At 42.6% G+C, this 17,946-nt stretch overlaps 1 protein-coding gene across 4 annotated transcripts; it reads left to right on the top strand.

The window, feature by feature from the left end:
* Nucleotides 1-7,938: 7,938 nt before the first annotated feature.
* Nucleotides 7,939-17,627, top strand: EPCIP (exosomal polycystin 1 interacting protein). 4 transcript variants are annotated; one of them, XM_010722928.4, is made up of 2 exons: nucleotides 7,939-8,230; nucleotides 14,613-17,627. In XM_010722928.4, the coding sequence occupies exon 2, from the start codon at nucleotides 14,680-14,682 to the stop codon at nucleotides 15,355-15,357; it is 678 nt and encodes a 225-aa protein (XP_010721230.1). In that variant the 5' UTR covers nucleotides 7,939-8,230; nucleotides 14,613-14,679; the 3' UTR covers nucleotides 15,358-17,627. The 4 variants fall into 4 exon arrangements, with proteins under 4 accessions (XP_010721230.1, XP_010721216.1, XP_010721223.1 ...); XM_010722914.4 differs by having other exon boundaries at nucleotides 14,610-17,627; XM_010722921.4 differs by lacking the exon at nucleotides 7,939-8,230 and adding an exon at nucleotides 8,273-8,827.
* The last annotated feature ends 319 nt before the right edge of the window (nucleotides 17,628-17,946 follow it).

Raw genomic sequence — 17,946 nt, 5'->3', positions numbered from 1 at the left:
AAAATAAATCATTAGGAAAAAGAAAAGAAAACAAACACCTTCAATGCAAACTTTTTGCTTTAATCTAGATAGAAGTGCTTTGTTCCATTTTTAGGCAATTTGGTTTTAGAATACAAAACAGACACAAGTTCAGCAAAAAAAAGAATACCTAAGTACATACACATGTGAAATTTTCCATTATAAATACTAAAAGCTTCTGATTGATTTTCCCAAAGAGTTCACATCTTGGTAAGCCTGGCATAAATGTATGGTATTTTGTGGCTATCCCAAGTGACCGTTCTTTTCTGCTCAATCACTCCAGACTGGGGAGCTGTAGAACCAGGTAACCACATGCTGCACTTACAGCTTCACTCAAGGCACAGAGGAAGAGAAGCTTCAGAGATAAAACCTTTGTACATCCTCAGTGCTGGGTCATCCTGCCTGCTCTCATCTGGAGTGACAAAGGCAGAAATACTGATGAGAATGGGAAGGATGTGGCAAGATTTATCCATCTGCTAGTACAGGAGTATTTTGGGGACCATCTGGGAGTATTGAGAATTGCAGGGGCTGCAGATCTCTATGGGGCAGCCAGTCCTGCTCACATTGAGCAGCAGAAAAATAGGAGCTAACTGCTAATGTTCAGTTTCACCCAAGAAATAACCAAGTGTCAATCAGTGGCTAGGACAAGAGAGCGGATGGCAGCCGGGAGGTTGCTCTTCCTACCATATGTCTTTTCTCTTGTTTTGGATCCACGGAGGCATTTGTGAAGTGCCAGTACTCAATTCTTTCCATTACCTGGCTTTAATTAACCCCTAAAGCCCCTTTGTGTGGCCAGTGCTATCAGCCAGGGCTCTGAATAGAAGCCACCCCTGTCAAAAAATTTTGGAACAAGCTTCTCTTGAATGGGCCCAATGAGCCAGGGGGCTGTTTCCTCCTTAATCCCACATTTAATAGCACGAGCTGGGGACAATAGGCAGCTTCTCCAGCTTTTTGCAGCTTGATTCCCTTTGACACATCCAGCCCTCTTTTGTCCCTCCATCGAGGACATGCCACCTCCGCGTGCTCCGCACGGGATGCGATCCCCAAGTGCCACAGAGATGAAATGGCTTTGGGCTGTCTCAGCCTGAGGCCCCAGGCTACCAGCTGCCTCGCTGCCCCCCGTGCTGCTTACCTGTGAGGAGAGCTCACTGCATCAGAGCGAGAAAACCTGGACGCTGCCCTATTTTTTTTCCTGTCCTCCTCTAAGGATGTGTTTTCATCAAGGAAGTCAAGGATTATAAGATTTTGCCATGGCAACTGCTATTAGGAATGCAAATGCACAACTGGAAAAGGTGGAAGGCTTTATTTCTGATAATTAGATGACAAAAGCCTAAAACATTACAATTTTCTACATACTTTGAAACAAGAAAAATCATCCTCTCCTCTGTGATCTTTTTCAGGAGAACTGTTCTTTCTCCAAAAAAAGAGCTTCTTGATGGAGAATGCAGAAGAAATTAACAAATTTAATTCCATTTAATTTTATTTGTTTGAGTCGTTCACCCAAAAAGTGGCAAGGTCTCCTTGACCACCACTCTTTTGGGCAGGCATTTTGCTGTCTAAAAAATTGAGTAAAAGATAGGTGTGATTATCAGCCTGGGAGCCACGTCTTCAAGCAGCAGATGTCCGACTGGGGACCCTTCATTTCAGTTTGCAGCACTGGATTCGGATTCAACCAAGTTTGTTAGATATTTCTTCAAATACCCACTGCATGCAGAATAGATGAACTAATTGGAAAAATAAACAACAACCAAAAGTGCCAGCACATGTGTAGTTGGCTAAATGCAAAACATTGAGCAGCACTGTGTACAAAGGACACCTGTTTGCATCTTTATTTGCCTGTCTGTCAGTATTTATCTTTGCTTACACACACGAAAAAAAGAAAAAAACAACACAAAAAAACATTTTTATTAACAGCACAGAAGCAAGGGATGGTCATTCACAGTGTTGGGTTGCTCCCAGCCTAGGAAAAGAAGGTAAGTTTGAATTATAGCATATACTAATCCAGTCTGCTTTTTTCATTAAGAGTAAACTATAATGTTGCTGACCAAATGCTGGCCCAGATATCCATATGAGAACAGATATGTGTGGGGACTCTGCTTTTTTGAGTGGTGCACTTAGGACTCTACTAACAGCCCTTGTTTTCATAGTAACCAATCTTCCAAAGAAATTTTCTTCCCAGAGAACAGGCCTGCTTACCAAAGATGAAGATACAAATGAGTTATAACTCCTCTAATTTGTCTGTATACCCCCCAATCAGACTATTTTTTTCCCCTCAGCTATTCATACAGCCTTCTTTCAAGATCCTTTTAAAAATAAATTTCTTTCATGATGCCCACAAACTCTCATCCTGCCCTCAGAGGATTTTTTGCTAATTTGATGAAGACCACACACATGAAATCAAATGCTTTTGTCATTTGTTTCTCATTGTGCCCACTTTCTAAAAGAAAGCATTGCCTGCGTTGTCTGATCATAAACATTGGAGTTCACAATCTGGCACATTTCCAAATGTTCATTTTTAAGGGCAGCATTTTAGATAATTGTTAAGCTTCACGGTAACTATCAATTATATGACTCACTGGAAGCTCTGATCACTTTCCTGCAGCCTGGTGTGCCTTATGTTCTCTTACTGGACCTACCTTAAATCTCTTCGTGTTTTTAAGTCCCCACCAACTCAAGTAATGCAGGATTTCATCTGGTGACTTTGTCACTTGTGAGCTTATCCAGTCGTAAAACTATTCTCTTTAAAATGGTATTATTAAAAGCCACATAATGGGTATGCATTATTGAGAGTAATTAAGACTTATTCCAATGGAGAATAGGAATATCGTATGGTACATAGTTCCAGCCACACGAGTACAGCCTGTTGTTGCAATTCTTACATTAAGCAGTGGGTTTTTTTAAACTATTTTCAGTCCAAGAAAATGCAGGTGCATCACCCATCTAGGTGTCAGAGGCCAAAACCTACAGCTCTGCTACATCCATTAAATCAACACTTAACTCTTGTGTGCCTGGATCCTGACATATTGCTACTCAGGTGTTTCTTATTCTCACCTTTCTCCCTTTTCTTTGTTGTCCACAAGCTCCTGCATTGCCTAGGATGCTTAACTAGGTTTTAAACTGTAAGATACAATTCATCCTAGGAGAAAAGTAGCTGTTTCCCATGAGTTGCCCCTATTCCCTAAGCTCTTCTCTCATCCTCTCTAACACCCTGACACTGCTGTGAAATCTTCCACTGGTGCCCTATTGCCCAGATATTGTCCTGGCCAGGCAGACCAGAAGGGTTGGCATGGGAATATCATAGAATCATAGAAGGGTTTGGGTTGGAAAGCCCACGCTGCCCCAACCCCTGCCGTGGGCAGGGCTGCTTCCCACCAGCTCAGGCTGCCCAGGGCCCCATCCAACCTGGCCTTGAGCTCCTCCAGAGATGGGGCACCACAGCTTCTCTGGGCAGCTCTGCCAGTGCCTCACCAGCCACTTAGGAAAATGTTTCCCCCTTATGATGTTTAATCAAAATCTCCCCTCTTTTAGTTTAAAGTAATTTCCACTTGGTTCATCACTACCAGATTATGTAATAGGTCCCTCTCCAGCTTTCTTGAAGACCCTCTTTAGGTACTGGAAGGTCACAATGAGGTCTCCTTGGAGCTTTCTCTTCTCCAGGCTGAATAAGCCTAGAAGACCATCAGATTGGAGAGGAGCAATCCTGGTGAAGCTATGCTGCCAAATACAAGTGCTGAGCTCCCAAGGGAGCTTAGACACACGACGCACTCAGGAAAGTTCAATCATTAAAGGATAAGACAGTGAAATATGGCCCATGCTGTTCTCAAACCATAAGAACTCTCACAGTCTGCAGGCATCAAAATATAAAGTTACACAGATTTGTCACAATTTCAGAGAAAGAATTTCAGGTGTGCGTAGGGCCAGTATACTCTCTGATAGCAAAATAATGTTTTGGACAATAAATTTAAGCTAATGGAGTCACTTAGGCTTTAAACAACTTGCCAAGTAAAAGTGAGGGACTGCTGCCTCTCAAAAGGTGACAATTTAAGATAATATAAACCAACTTAAGAAGGTTTATGTCAATAAAGTTATTCTTGAAAATAATTTGAGATAATTATCAAATTTGGACACCATCTTAGGTAAAAAAAAAAAAAAGACATCATCAGATTAGAAAGAATGAAATGGAGAAGTTGTCATATTAGTAATGAAGCCGATGAAGGCTGTATGAAGGGGTAGTTCAAGGAACCGACAACACATTGGAGTAGCAACAGCCTTGTGAGTTGGGTGTGCTCGACTCCACTAACTGTAGCACAGATAGCATGATGTTCAATTTCTAGGATTTTGTAACAGCTTTTTAGCTGTCCACAGATTGCAACTGGGAGTTAATAAAGTCCCGTGCCTGTAAAATGTTTCTGTTTGGCTACTGGGGTCTCTTACTTCTAGAAAATGAGTTGCTGTGAAGTATCAGCCAGCTGATGCCCTATGTCTTCCAGAAATAAAGCACATCAGTGAGATCCTGTGAGTAAGAAAAACTTCCTACTTTCTGATTATCTACCAGCTCCTCAATTTTTTGTCCTGGGTGGATTTGTAATGCTGATGCATACGTGGTAGGAGCAGACACAGATCAGAAGAGCTGCTTCTCTACCCACTGTGTGCTTCTTTCCTCTGTGTGCTCTTTTAAAGCCTGAATGCACCATGTTAATGAAAACCCTTTGCTTTGCAAAGACAAGACTTGGGTGGAAGCTTTTCTGGTATTGGGTTCAGACAGCCTCATCTGATGTAGAGCCCTGAGCATTTGAACAAACTGGTTGACTAGACCAAGATATTAAAAGCTTTGCTCTAGTATTTCTTCCCTTCAGTTAAGCAAGGAGCTGTCCTTGTCACAGGGTGGTGCCTTGCTTTGGCATCGTCAGTGAATATGGGAAAATAAGTCAGTCAGGGAGTTCCAAGTAGGAATAATTGAAGTAGGAAACAGGGTGTGTCTTAGCAAGAAATAAACCACGGAATCACAGGGGTTGGAAGGGACCTCTGGACACCATCGAGTCCAATCCCTGCTAAAGCAGTTCCCTACAGCAAGTTGCACAGGAAAGCATCCAGGTGAGTCTTGAATATCTCAGACACATCTCTGAGCTGCCTGTTCCAGTGCCCTGCCACTCTCGCAGTAAACTTCTTCTGCATACACACTATCTAAATTCCATTCTTACCTTGAGTGAAGTGAGGAAAGCGTGACGCAAAGGGAATAAAGCACTACATAAACCCTACATCATGCTCGAGTCAACTGTGCTGCATTTATAGGTAAAAATGGTTATGGACCGCTCTTCAGTAAAAGGCACAGCCATTTCCAGTGTTCCATTTCAAACACAGAAATGTACAGAAAAAATTCTCGGGAATGAGGTCGGTTACTTCAGAGGCGAACTTGCAGCACTTTAGGAAAAGTCAGAAAGAAAAGATGAACAAAGTCTCAAAAACTGGAAGTTTGTACAGGTGGAACACTTTCAATTTGGTTTGGATTTTTTTCCCCCAAGGGATTTTAATAGCAATAAAAACTATTTGCTTTCTGCCGGGCCACATGGCCAAAACTGCACTGGAATGCCTCCTCTTGCCACAGCCAACTTCTTAACTCCCACTGGAACCACTGAGCCTTAAGCACCTGCTGCTTTGTAGTCCTCAACAAGGCATAAGGCCCTTCCATCGCCCCTCTAGCAGAAATCCCGCCTTTACTTTCAGATTGGCGCAGAATCTTCCTCGAACCAGGATCTCACGAGGTCGATTCCGAGCTGTGAGGCACAGCCTGCTCACAGCGTCCTCCCCCCGCTCCGCCGCTCTGCCCGCAGCTCGGAGAGGGCCCGCAGGCCCGGACCGAGAGCGCCCTCTGCTGCCACAACCCGAACCTCCCCTGGGCAACTGGGGGGCGTCACCTCTCCTATGGCTGGTACCCGTGAGAAGAGGCCGACCCCCACCTCGCCACGACCTCCATTCAGGTGGCTGCAGAGAGCGATGAGGTCTATCCTGAGCCTCCTCTTCTCCAGACTGAACAACTCCAGTTCTCTCAGCCGCTCCCCATCAGACTTGTGCTCCAGATCCTTCACAGCTTCATTGCCCTTCTCTGGAGACACTCCACTCCACTGCAACGTTGAAAGTGCAGGTGATCAGTGACAGTGCATTTTTAGTCACTGTAACTTGTTATCCATCTAAGTCAGGCCAGCTACAGGCTGAAATCCAGAAGGAAACCTTCTGCCCTTTGTCCCTTCCCTTTCCACTGCACCACAGTGCTGCTTGGCCCAGTGCAGAGAGGACAGGACAGGACGGGACAGGAGAGGACCATATATCAGGCATGGTCACTAAGTACCTGAATGGTGCCATTAGCCAGAGGTTTCATTCCAGCAGTCAGTGGACAACCATCTCCATGACAAAAACAACAGCCCTACTCAACAGCACATCCCTTTGCAAACTGTTGAAAGTCACCTCTACTTATGGGCACACGGTTCTTGTCTGGTGGGTTCAGATGAACACTGGTTGCTGCCAAGCATGGAAGTCCAGGTGCTTACTTGTTTAGAAATGTTTATCTGCTGGCAACAGGACAAAATACCCCATTCACTTTGTGGGTGATGTTGCACCAACCTTAGGGGTTAACTTAGGAGCAAGCATTGATTTATCATTGTGAATCGTGTTCGGTTTGTGTTTTCTTATAGTTTTAATACTGTTATAATGTGTACATGTAATGCACCTGTTTGTTATTACTCTGTGTCATCATATGAAGGATGCATGCTCTCGTCTATAACCCAGTGTGTTACTGAGCCTTTTACAGAATTGCTGTTTATTTTTATCAACCTGGGGCTGTAGACTTTCTTGATACATTATAGGAATTCTCTTCACATTCACTGGAAAATAATGCCCAGGGTTATGAGAAAGAAAACCCCAGTGTCAGGCCTTCACATTCTCCCTGGAGGAATGGTGAAACTCAGAGGAGTCCTTTGGCTCGGGAAGGTGTGTGTATGTACATGCATATGCAGAAGAGCTAACAGGTATATTTACCTTCCTTCAAAGACAAATGGCAAAAGTTATCAGTTATCTTATGTAAGTGCTCCTGTACCAGTCCACTTTGCACACAGCTGGGAACACATTATCACCATCCGTGATGACGTATTGAGAGATTCTGAAAATGAGTAGGAACATTTCTGGACAAAAGGTACTTGGCTCACTTGTGAGTGTGTAAAAGAGAGCTGAATCCAGGCAAGGCTGATACCTATCTCTCAGCCTGGCTCTGAAACAACTACAGGTTTAGAGTCCAGCTCTGCAGTACTGTGAGAGCCAAAATGGCATGAATGGGAGTGCCAAGCATGTTGCAGAATCTGTTTTTTGGGGACATGACTTAGCAATAAGAGAAGAAGAATCATAGAACAACAGAACCACAGAATGGTTTGGGTTGGAAGGGTCCTCAAAGCCCACACTGCCCCAATCCCTGCTGTGGACAGGGCTGCCCCCCACCAGCTCAGGCTGCTCAGGGCCCCATCCAACCTGGCCTTGAGCCCCTCCAGAGATGGGGCACCACAGCTTCTCTGGGCAGCTGTGCCAGTGCCTCACTGCCCTCTGAGAAAAGGATTTCTTCCTAGTACCTTACATAAATCTCCCCTCTTTTAATTTGAAGCCATTCCCCCTTGTTCTGTTACTATCAGACCACGAAAAAAATCAGTCCCCATCTTCTTCTTCAAGTACTTTAAGGCTGTGATGAGATCTCCCTGGAGTCTTGTCAGAGTATGTTGCTTCATACCCTTTTAGGATCCTCTCGATGCATTTCTTTGTGATCAATAACATCCGTTTACTCCTGCACATTGGGCAAACAGCCTCTGGAGCAGAACCTGGGGCTCTGGAAGACAGGCATTTTTCTGTTCTAAACCTACCAAAGCAGCCTCAGGAAAGCAGGCAGGGGAGGGCACGTCCCTCGTGGCCAATCCCCTTAGTGTGGGAGCAGCATAGGAGTGGAGGTGGCAAAGTCAGGTAGGGACCTGCCGTGGTGACAATGAAATGGGCAGACCTTAGAGCTCTCTCCTGCTTGTCAGGGGAATGCTGTGGGCTGCCAGCCCCATGCAACATGAGAGCAGTGAGTGGGAGAGCCGCATCCCGCCTGCCCTGCAGATTAACCTCGGTGCCACACATCGCTACCTCCAGAAGGGCTGCGGCGCAGGAACCGATGCTCCATCAGCACCAGGAGAAAGTGAGTTGCTGCTTTTGTGCTGTCCTAAGCAGGGGATGGTAAATAGCTGGAGAATGCTTAATAGCTTGTGTATTCATGTCTAAGGCAGTTTCTCCCACAGCACAATTATTTCCTTGTCACCGATGTTCTCTTCCTGGAAGGTACGTTTCAGATTTGTTGCTTTGTAATCACAGGGAAATAACAGGTTATGCAAAGTTTGTCTTGGATGTGTTGCAATTGTTTATACTCATATGCCCGAGTTAATAATTAATAGCTGTATGAATAATAAACTGAAAGAACTGTGGAAAGGTTTTGTTCCCTCTTGCAAATACTTCTTTAGGAAAACCGTTCACTAAAGGCAGCAGAGCTTTGCTGTCAATTACTCCCATTGTCTTCTGTTAAAAAACTGTCTTGAGAAAGGCACTGGCAGAGGACGGTCAGGGGAAGAGCAGCTGGGACCTGTGCTTTATTCTGCTGTTTAATTTACAAATCAGGCTGGTGATGCAGGGAGTACAAAGCACAACAAACACGCCATCACTGTGTGGCTCTGCAATTTGCTGGCACTGACACCATGCGCTGTCCCAACCCGTGAGTGGGAGCTGAGACACCCAGCACCAGGTAACCCTGCTTCTGGACTCCAGTCTCCATCCTCTTCATGGCCATCTTCTTTGCGTCTTTCTAACATGTGGCTTTCCTTGCTTGCATCTTTTTTCTTAGTCTGAGATTTGAACAGAAGAAACTCGATTGCTGGAATACACTTTGTATACCATTTGCACTAATGAATTAAGCATAGATCTTTGGGTTTGGTAAATCTCTAACTCAGTGTAATGCTTAACTTGAACTTCTGTGCCAGACAGGTTAGAAATGGAGCTTAGAAATGATACAACCAAAAATTTGCCATCAAATGTTCTTTCCTAAAGTTCACACAGTGTGAATATCTCTGCTCTAAAAAGGCATCGATTTGACACAAAAACCAGAGAATTTTAAAAAGTGGTTTTAAAATTTCTGTCAGCATTTTGATGTTGAAGTGCTCATTTTGGTTCGGTGGTGTTCAGACAGGGTGGCCCCCCATCCTGATTCCCCAATGGGAGCAGCAGAGAGAGGAATAAACAAAGCATTACCTGTTTTATGAAAATTCCATTAGGAAGACTACACAAGTCTACTCTTTATGTATGTGGGTACATATTTTTTGAAGGCCACGAGAATCATGCTAAGCTCAAAAGCCCTAACATTGTAGCTTGCATGTATTTAACACATTCTGAATCAGCTGCAGTACTGAAAGAAACTGTATTTGTTGAGGCTTCCCTTAAACAAAAACAAAATCAGCCTGATGAATGGAAAAAGGATGGGTCATTCAGTAACAGAACCAGCAAGATAGCGGAATGTGATGATATTTGATTAAAGTAGAAGTAAGATGTTTTCACACTGTAACACATATCCATACACGCCATGTTTCTCCTTAGCACAGGAGTCAGGGGTTGATTTGGATGCCCCATCCCTGGAGACACTCAAGGTCAGACGGGACGGGACTCTGAGAACCTGATGGAGCTGTGGGTGTCCCTGCTCATTGCAGGGGAGTTGGACTAGATGGCTTTTAAGGGTTTCCCATCTGAAACAATTCTGTGACTTCTGGAATTAATCTATTCCAGCCTAATACTGAAGCAGGGACACATACAGCTGCTCAAGATGTCTGAGGGTTCATGCATTGTTCAGGTTCAATGCAGTAGAACTGCCTGATTTATCTTGCATTTCTACCACAGCTTGGAAGGAATTTGTTCCCCTACATGTGACAGCAGCTCAGCCCAGTGACAGCAGCTCAGACTTTTGCTCTACAGGTAAAAGAAGAAACCATGTTCAAGTAAGGAGCAACAAGCATGGTTCATGCTGCAGTCCAGAAGTGTGCAGGTTGTCAGCACTTACTGCTGCTGCTCTACCCACCTCCTCAGTGCCACCTGAGCTGTGAAATGCAGTGTATTCTACATGGCCCTCTCATACCTGCATGCAAACATGAAAACAGAGAGGCAGTCCTCACTGTTCTCCTTCTAAATGCTTTGGGCTTTATCCAGTCTTTCATGTTATTTTGGTCTAAATTGGGTGGCTTTGGTATTCATTCTGTGTACGTTGCCCAAGCTGCACAAGATTATATGGATTTAAGCTCCTCTTTGCTTAATACAGCACTTTCACACAGGCACATGCTAACACAAGTGATCAATGAAGGGTTTTAATTAGTTTTTTTTCTGAATAGAGAATGGAAGAAAGGACCCCATGAAGAAATTAATTGTATAGGCTGGGGACTCCCATTGAATAGGATTAACTTTCCTTGAGACAGTAGCATTCTCACACAACAGTCACAGGCTTTTTATTGCTTTTTTGCAGTTTTCTTCATACACAGGATCTGCAATTAGCAAAAAATAAAATAAAATTAAATTAAATTAAAAATAACTGGAATGATCAAAGCAAATTGAGAAACCTGAAATGACACTATTACTAAGTAGGTGTTGGAAATATCCTGTAGCTATCCGAACCTGTAAAGAAAAAGGTGAGGATGGAATCTTGTGCCAGGAAACTTTGGGGATAATGTGCTACGAAATGGGGTTTTGGTGCTGGAAAGATGGTATACAAGTAACAGTATTCACGGTTCAAGCAGTCACACCAGAATTGTTTTCTTCTGGTATCTGTGTCTAATCCAATTTTCACTTAAAAGGCCCCCTGCTCAGGGCAAAAATGAACAGATGACCAGCTGAGTTCAGATCATTTGAAGACATTTTTCTTCAGAATCAGGTTGCTGCTATCTCCAGCATGTGTGACACTTTCCTAAAACCATCACGGCTTGTGTTTGCCACTAAGCAAAGACCCAGCTCGGGAGAAGAACTTCCTTCCCCACTGCAGCCAGGCTGGGGGACATGCTGCGTGTGCCGGGCCTCATTTTCTTCCAATCTTTGCATTACTGAACATACAGGCTGCTGTGCCTTCCACATGCATTGGCTGAGGCTGCGCTCAGAGGTAGGGGCACTGTACTCTTTTCTAGATGAGTCTAAGAGGAAAACAGGATGGTAGCTGGCTGTGGAATTCAGAAGACCACCTTTGGATGGTGAGGCACTGGCACAGCTGCCCAGAGAAGCTGTGGTGCCCCATCCCCGGAGGCCTCAAGGCCAGGTTGGATGGGGCCCAGGGCAGCCTGAGCTGGTGGGGGGCAGCCCTGCCCATGGCAGGGGTTGGGGTGAGTGGGCTTTGAGCTCTCTTCCAGCCAAAATCTACACTTCAAAATATTTTTGAGGTTTTTTAATGCAGGAATAGCAGGTTACCATAGAGAAACGCTGTCAGCTGTTTGCAAGAGAACTGGACCAAGCACCAGGAATACTAATGGTGTGATGATACTCTGCCATTGCTTAGTGAAGCTGGGTGAATGTTTAGGAGAAAAAACAGGCATAAAGAAGGACCTCTGGGGCCTTGCAGTCTAAATGATACTTGAGGCAGTTTTTTATTAACTTCAGTTTTTCTCACACGCTGATTTAATTTTTCACTTTATTCTCAAACACTAAGTGCTTATCTATCTGTCACTCCGGATGGCAAGTTTGGGTAATTTGATTTGATAACTGTTTACCTGCTGTGTTATTTGCCTATTTTCCTTCCACTTCTAATTGTATTTCCCGACAAGACCATGTAAGGATGGGAAGAGAAGGAAAGCAGGAATTATGTTATCTAATTCACCAAGATAGGTGTGGATTTGTTGGAGGTGACAGCTGTAACAGATGACCAGTCACTGATAAAAGACATTACAAAAACATTACAATTACAGCACATAATTTTAGAACACTATCTAATTGTCAGCTGACTGTATAAAGCTAACTTCAAAAAAGCAACAGTGCAGTTGGGTGAAGGGCTTGTTATAGTGCCCCACCTACCCCTCATTGGAAACATGGTTGTTTGAGATGCTGTAAAGTCAGTACTGTCATGCATAAGCTACTTTGTTTGAATAAACCACCATCAGTTTGGACACTGCCTCTTTGCTGTGTTGGAATAAAAGAAAAAGCCATAGTGGTACCTCTGCTGCTGGAGGTTATCTTGCAGCCTTGCACAGCTCTAGACTTCGCTACTAGAAAGTTTGAAAGAAACTTCCAGCAGCAGCACAGAAGCCCTATAGCACATACTGCACTTAGGCTACAGAGCCACTTTGTGTTTTAACCAAAGTGTGTTGATCATATACATCTCTGCAATTGCTTAATGAACAAGTTCGGTCATTTCTAGTGTGAAAATGTATTGTCATTTTAATTTCTGAGTCTTCAGTTAAAATTTTGTTTACTTAATTTGCACTCATACTGTTAACTTTGTCTAGATTTTCTGCTGGCAAATACTTTCTCTGAAATAGATAAATCCCAATAATTTTATTGACATGTGAAAGTGTCTGCGATTTATTTTATCCTAACTGTGAGCCATAGCTGAAGAGTTGAGCAAACACAGTGTGAAGGTTTAGTAAATAGGATTTTCAACACATTCTATGCTGAGAGGCTTAGATGCTGGGTATCGAATTCATCTGGCAATAAGGATATCAGAACAGTCACAGCTTGGATGTGTCTGACCTTTGAAGTTAAACGTTAGCTAACACTTGGATTGGTATTTCTGGTATGTTCCGCAATAAGTCTGAGGAATGTGCGTTAAATATTTGATTTCAACATTAAAATGTCTGTATTCTTTTAAGAAAACAATGTGCTACATTCAAGGAGTATATATGGAATGAAATCATGTTTGAGTCAGTTTGCTTACATTTACACTACACAAGAATATATAAGAATGCATAAGAGGGCCATAATCTGTCAGACCAAAGATCTGTCTAGTCATGTAGCCACCTCCTAGTGTCTCTGGGAGATGTCTCTCTCTTGTGCTTCAAAAAATCGAAGAACAATTGATCTCTACACACTATCCCCATGTTATTTGTGCTGTTGCAGTTTACCAGCCGCCTCTTTTCCTGGCTAGACTCCTATCTTACCTAGTTCCACCTTACTTAAAGGGAAACCATTCTATATCTCATTGTCCTTGTTGCTCTTCTCCATCCTTTCTGAAATAGTGGGATCTGAACTGCATACAACAGGCAAGTGTGAGCAAAAGATTTATGCAGAAGATCAACAATATTGTCTTTTTTCCCTATACTTTCCTACTACTACTTAGAAATTTAATCACTTTTTGGTTGCTGTTTTTTTTCATGCAGGTGTCTATCACAAACTAAAGATCTCAGTCCCATAGAGGATCAGCTGGTAATGTCCAGTCCAAAGTCCATTATTCCTTATTGCCATTTTTTTTTCCTACATGTGCACGTTCCTTTTTCTTCTTTTTCCTATAGATGCCAAAGTTCTGGCCGTTTCCATATCATGATTTTCTGTTGATTCAAGTACAATTTCCTCTATAAATGAAAAATATGGAAAGTAGGACACAAATTATTTGGTCAAAATGCAATTATGTATGTATTTTGTTTAATATCAGTGAAAGAACAACCTCAGTTGAATTTTCGGCAGCTTAAAACATTCAAATCTAAATTGCAAATTTTCCCTTTATTTTCTGTTAAATTACCATTAGGTTTTAGCAGAAGACTTCATTGCCTAATGATGGGAGACTGGATATTAGAAACAAAACAATTCATATTTTTATTGCAAATACTATTATTTTCCTATTTATCTGGTATGTTTTCCACAATTGTAGTTGCATTGCCATGTCATCTGAAGTGCTGGACACACCTTCTGGACATGGAGCAATCTTCACACATTCTAAAGACCAAAATTCCTTCCACTGCATGCCCTACTGTTTCCCTCACTAGAACCAGCTGCCCTTAGTCAAAATTTGGGTCTACCGTTTCTTGGTGGTTCAAAACAGTTACAGACAAATCAAACAAACTTTGTAACATTTTGTAATTTTTAGTTGAGAAATGCCAATTTTCATCTGTGCTTGCACCATCACTCAATAATATGCCAAATGTGTTTGCTAAGATCCAACACTGCTCTGAAAATCCAAGGGCTTGTTGCTGCGAAGTCTCACCAGTCCTGCCCTCAACCATTTGAGGTGGACCATGGTTGGGATGGAAAATTGCTCAGTGCTCCACCGCATTCCTGAAGGTACTACTTCGTTTTACCAGGATAAATGAAGGGAGCCAGAGCAATCAGAATCTGTCCTATACTGGTTGCCATGCAGAGACGGTGAGAGATGGTCCTTGCATCTCAAAACTTACAGGTTAAGGTTGAAAATGATGTAGCTTTATATGGACAAAAAGCAAGTTTTATGGCAACAAGTTGGCTCCGCATGGCTCTGAAGGATACATGCTGCATCCAGCAGTGCGTCTGATAATAAATGAGAAGAGCAAAGCAGTATTAACAGTTAAGCGTCTTCAGTATAATAAATTGTTTTCTTTCAGTAGGTAAAGACAAGCGATAAAATCCACTGTGTAAAAGGAGAAGACACGTGGCATCTTGGCACCAGTACTAATGAAGCTAACAGCCTTCTCTACTTTCTGTTTTTGGCTGGCTCTCTTTTTGGCTGGCTTCCTTGGCATATGCATTACTGACAGTTTTATGGGAAGTCAGAAGAACCATACACTAATTTTCACCAGGGAAAGCAATATTCGCAACTGCAGTTGCTTGGCGGATATCCGTGACTGCGACTACAGCCTGGCAAACCTGTTGTGCAATTGCAGAACAGTGCTGCCTTCTACCATGGAAAAAACTGACTACAATAGCGACCTGACAATTTGGTTCACAGACACCTCTGTGCTGGAGATGCTCCTCAACTTCACAATGGTGTGGGATTTGAAGCTCTCCTTCTGTGGCACTACTCCTCTACCAACAGAATACTTGACCATTTGGGGACTGAGAAAACTCCGGGTAAAAAATAAGGTCAAGGGACAATTTCCAGAGCAGAGCGTAACCATCTACAGTAGCAGCAAGAATGAAAAAGAAGATCTACTCACAATGCACAACAAAGACAGGCAAATGTTAGTATACATTTCTTTTCTGGATACCTCTCTTTTCAATGGATATTCTTTGCTGAAGTCGTATAGTGTGGAAAATGTCTCTAGTATCACAGAGCACTTTCACAACCTGCTGTACTCCAATGTTTTCTCAAACTCAGATAACAAAAGTTATGTTGTAACATTCATTTACTGAGTTCTCTAGCACAGTCAGCCAAAGGCATGGCAACTGCTGAGAGAGAGGTGGGACTCTGTTTGGTTTGGCCAGAAGGAGTCATTACAGGATGAAAAGTTTGACTGTGTACTCTACAAGGAGGCGTTTGAAGTAATACAGACTCATCTGACTATCTCAGTAAACGCTTCCTTAAAGAGCAAAGCACACATGAAACAAGGTGAAAGCATCACTACAAATCTTTTATATTGTAAGTTAGGAACCGAACACACGCTCTGTTCCCTGACAATCTTGGTCGCTCTCCACTGGGCACATTCTGGTTGATCAATACTTTTCTTCCAATGAGGGAGGCCCAAACTGCCAGTAGTACTCTGCACGCAGGGTGAATAATCTCTTGCCTACATTTACTGGCCTCACCCCTGTGCTGTGAGGTTCAAGGCATTTGGAACAGGCTGCCCAGATACGTTGTCGATACCCATCCCTGGAGGTGTTCAAGGCCAGATTGGATGGGACCCTGGGCTGCCTGGTCTAGAATTAAATGCGGATGTGGATGGCTCTGCCTGTGGTAGGGGAGTTGGAGCTTGATGATCCTTGAGGTCCCTTCCAACCCAAGCCATTCCATGATTCAAAGAATCTATGATTCTATGATTTGAGATGGTTACAAGTTACCAGAGAAAAACTGAGAGTGCTGGTTTTCCTTGCCCTCTGCTGAGTCCTCAGAGCTGGGATCCCCATGCTCAGCCTGGGTGACAGAACCTCTTAGGACAGCAAAGGCAGCTTTGCAGTCTGCTTCCCACCTCGGCATAACCAACGGTGCATTTGTGAGATGGCCAGCAATCTGTTTTGGCTAGAAGTATGGTGGGCTGGATTTTCAGTATGTGATGGAGGATGCCCAGTCATGTAGCAGGGTACTCTCATTTTCCATTCATCATGAGAAAGAGTGGGCAAGAGGTCACCCTGCAAAATGCCTTGATTATAAAGGTGTTTTTCCCATTGATGGCTCCTTTCCCCAAATACAACAAAGTTGATTTCATCTTTTGTGCTAATGGTAAACTCCCTCTCTCTAAGAGAAGGAGAAAACAAGCCATCCTGCGACTCATCTGATAGGTAAGGCAAGGCGTCAGGCAGACAGGTATCAGCTGTACTGAGGGAGAAAGATTGCCATTCCCTGAAAAACATCAGGACAATGTCAATAGCCAAAAGTCTACTCCTTGCCCATGTCTGCAGGATTCACATTCTATGAGACACAATTAAGGCTGGAATCAATGTGTATAGTATAATAAAGTCCAAACAGAATTGCAATGCCAGCAAAGGATTACATTTTTCTCTTAATCTGGGATAAAATACATGTACCGAGGGGAACAGTTATTAGATTCTGAGGAACCAATGAATTTGTTTCATTAACTTTAAACTAAGCCTTGCTCATAATTATAATGAATGGTGAAGCAGTTTTGCTAGGTAACACAACTCAATTTTATTTTTTTTTTACATACACTTAATTACTGCAGGCTTTGCCACTGAAATCAACTGTATAATAGCTATTAGGATAATCAGGTCGATTTGCAATTGAAAATTAACAGATTTAAAGACATTGGTGTTTATGGGCTGAGGAGTGAACTCAATTTAACTCAGAGAGCTATTCAATCAGCTATTGTACAGAGTTTTGTCATTCGTCAGCACCTTGAAAACAAATTAAAAGTTTTTTTCCACAAATGAAAAATATTACTTGTGAACACTCTATGGTCACAAGTTACAACATGGTTAGGAGCTGAAGCTAAGGTGACAGAGGTTAGGAGCAGGGGTGTTTTTCTGAGCATGTACTTGCCTGGTATGGATTATTGAAGAATATAAATCATCCTGGCTCTGCAAAACTACTAACATAAACTGGCTGGTCATTAACTCTGCACAGGATACTCTTGTTGAAAACAAACAAACAAACAAACACATAATATATTGATTTCTAAATCTTATTAATCCTCTCTTAAAAGTCAAGCCTAAATCTTTTTCAGTGAATTCACTGATGCTCTGCTGCCCTCTAGTAAAAAATGTGCTGAATAACACAGTAACACACTACTGTATTGCCAGGGTAGCAATAATTGCTGAGGTTACTGTTTGAAACTCACATGCAGAGCAGAAACTGAGGACGTGTGTATTCTGGCTTTCTTGGGAAGAAATCACATTAATAGATCTGTGTGCTTTTTAATGCTGTAAATTAAAGTTTTGATTACCCTTGCCACAGCTGTGTTCTGAATAATGATAAAATAAAAGATATCATATTCGTGTGTACAAGTAAACACTGCAGAAATCTTCAAGGAGTCAGGGAAAATCCTGCTTTCAGTTACATGATTGGCAGAAATCCACAGCACTAATATTGCATTGATCTTTGCAGTTCATACATTCTTCTCCAACAGATACCAAGAGCCTGATTCTCCCAATTTACTTTTGATTTGGTTTTGCCATATAAAAGCACCACTTTAGAAGCTTACAGAATTTCTTCACAGCAATTCAAAGAGCTAAATACAAAACAAAGTACATAACGCATACAACGTAAGATTTATTAATTCTGTTAGCAGAGGTTTCTTTTCTTTGTATCTGGACAACCTGCAATGATAC

This window comes from Meleagris gallopavo, chromosome 1 (genome assembly GCF_905368555.1).
Source record: "Meleagris gallopavo chromosome 1, MGAL_WU_HG_1.1, whole genome shotgun sequence".
NCBI lineage: Eukaryota > Metazoa > Chordata > Aves > Galliformes > Phasianidae > Meleagris > Meleagris gallopavo.
Note: the sequence above shows the minus strand (reverse complement) of the source record. Positions and strands in the feature narration are given on the sequence as shown.

Excerpts from the sequence above, each read along its gene's own strand:
- EPCIP (XM_010722928.4), top strand. The coding sequence starts at position 14,680 with ATGAAGCTAACAGCCTTCTCTACTTTCTGTTTTTGGCTGGCTCTCTTT.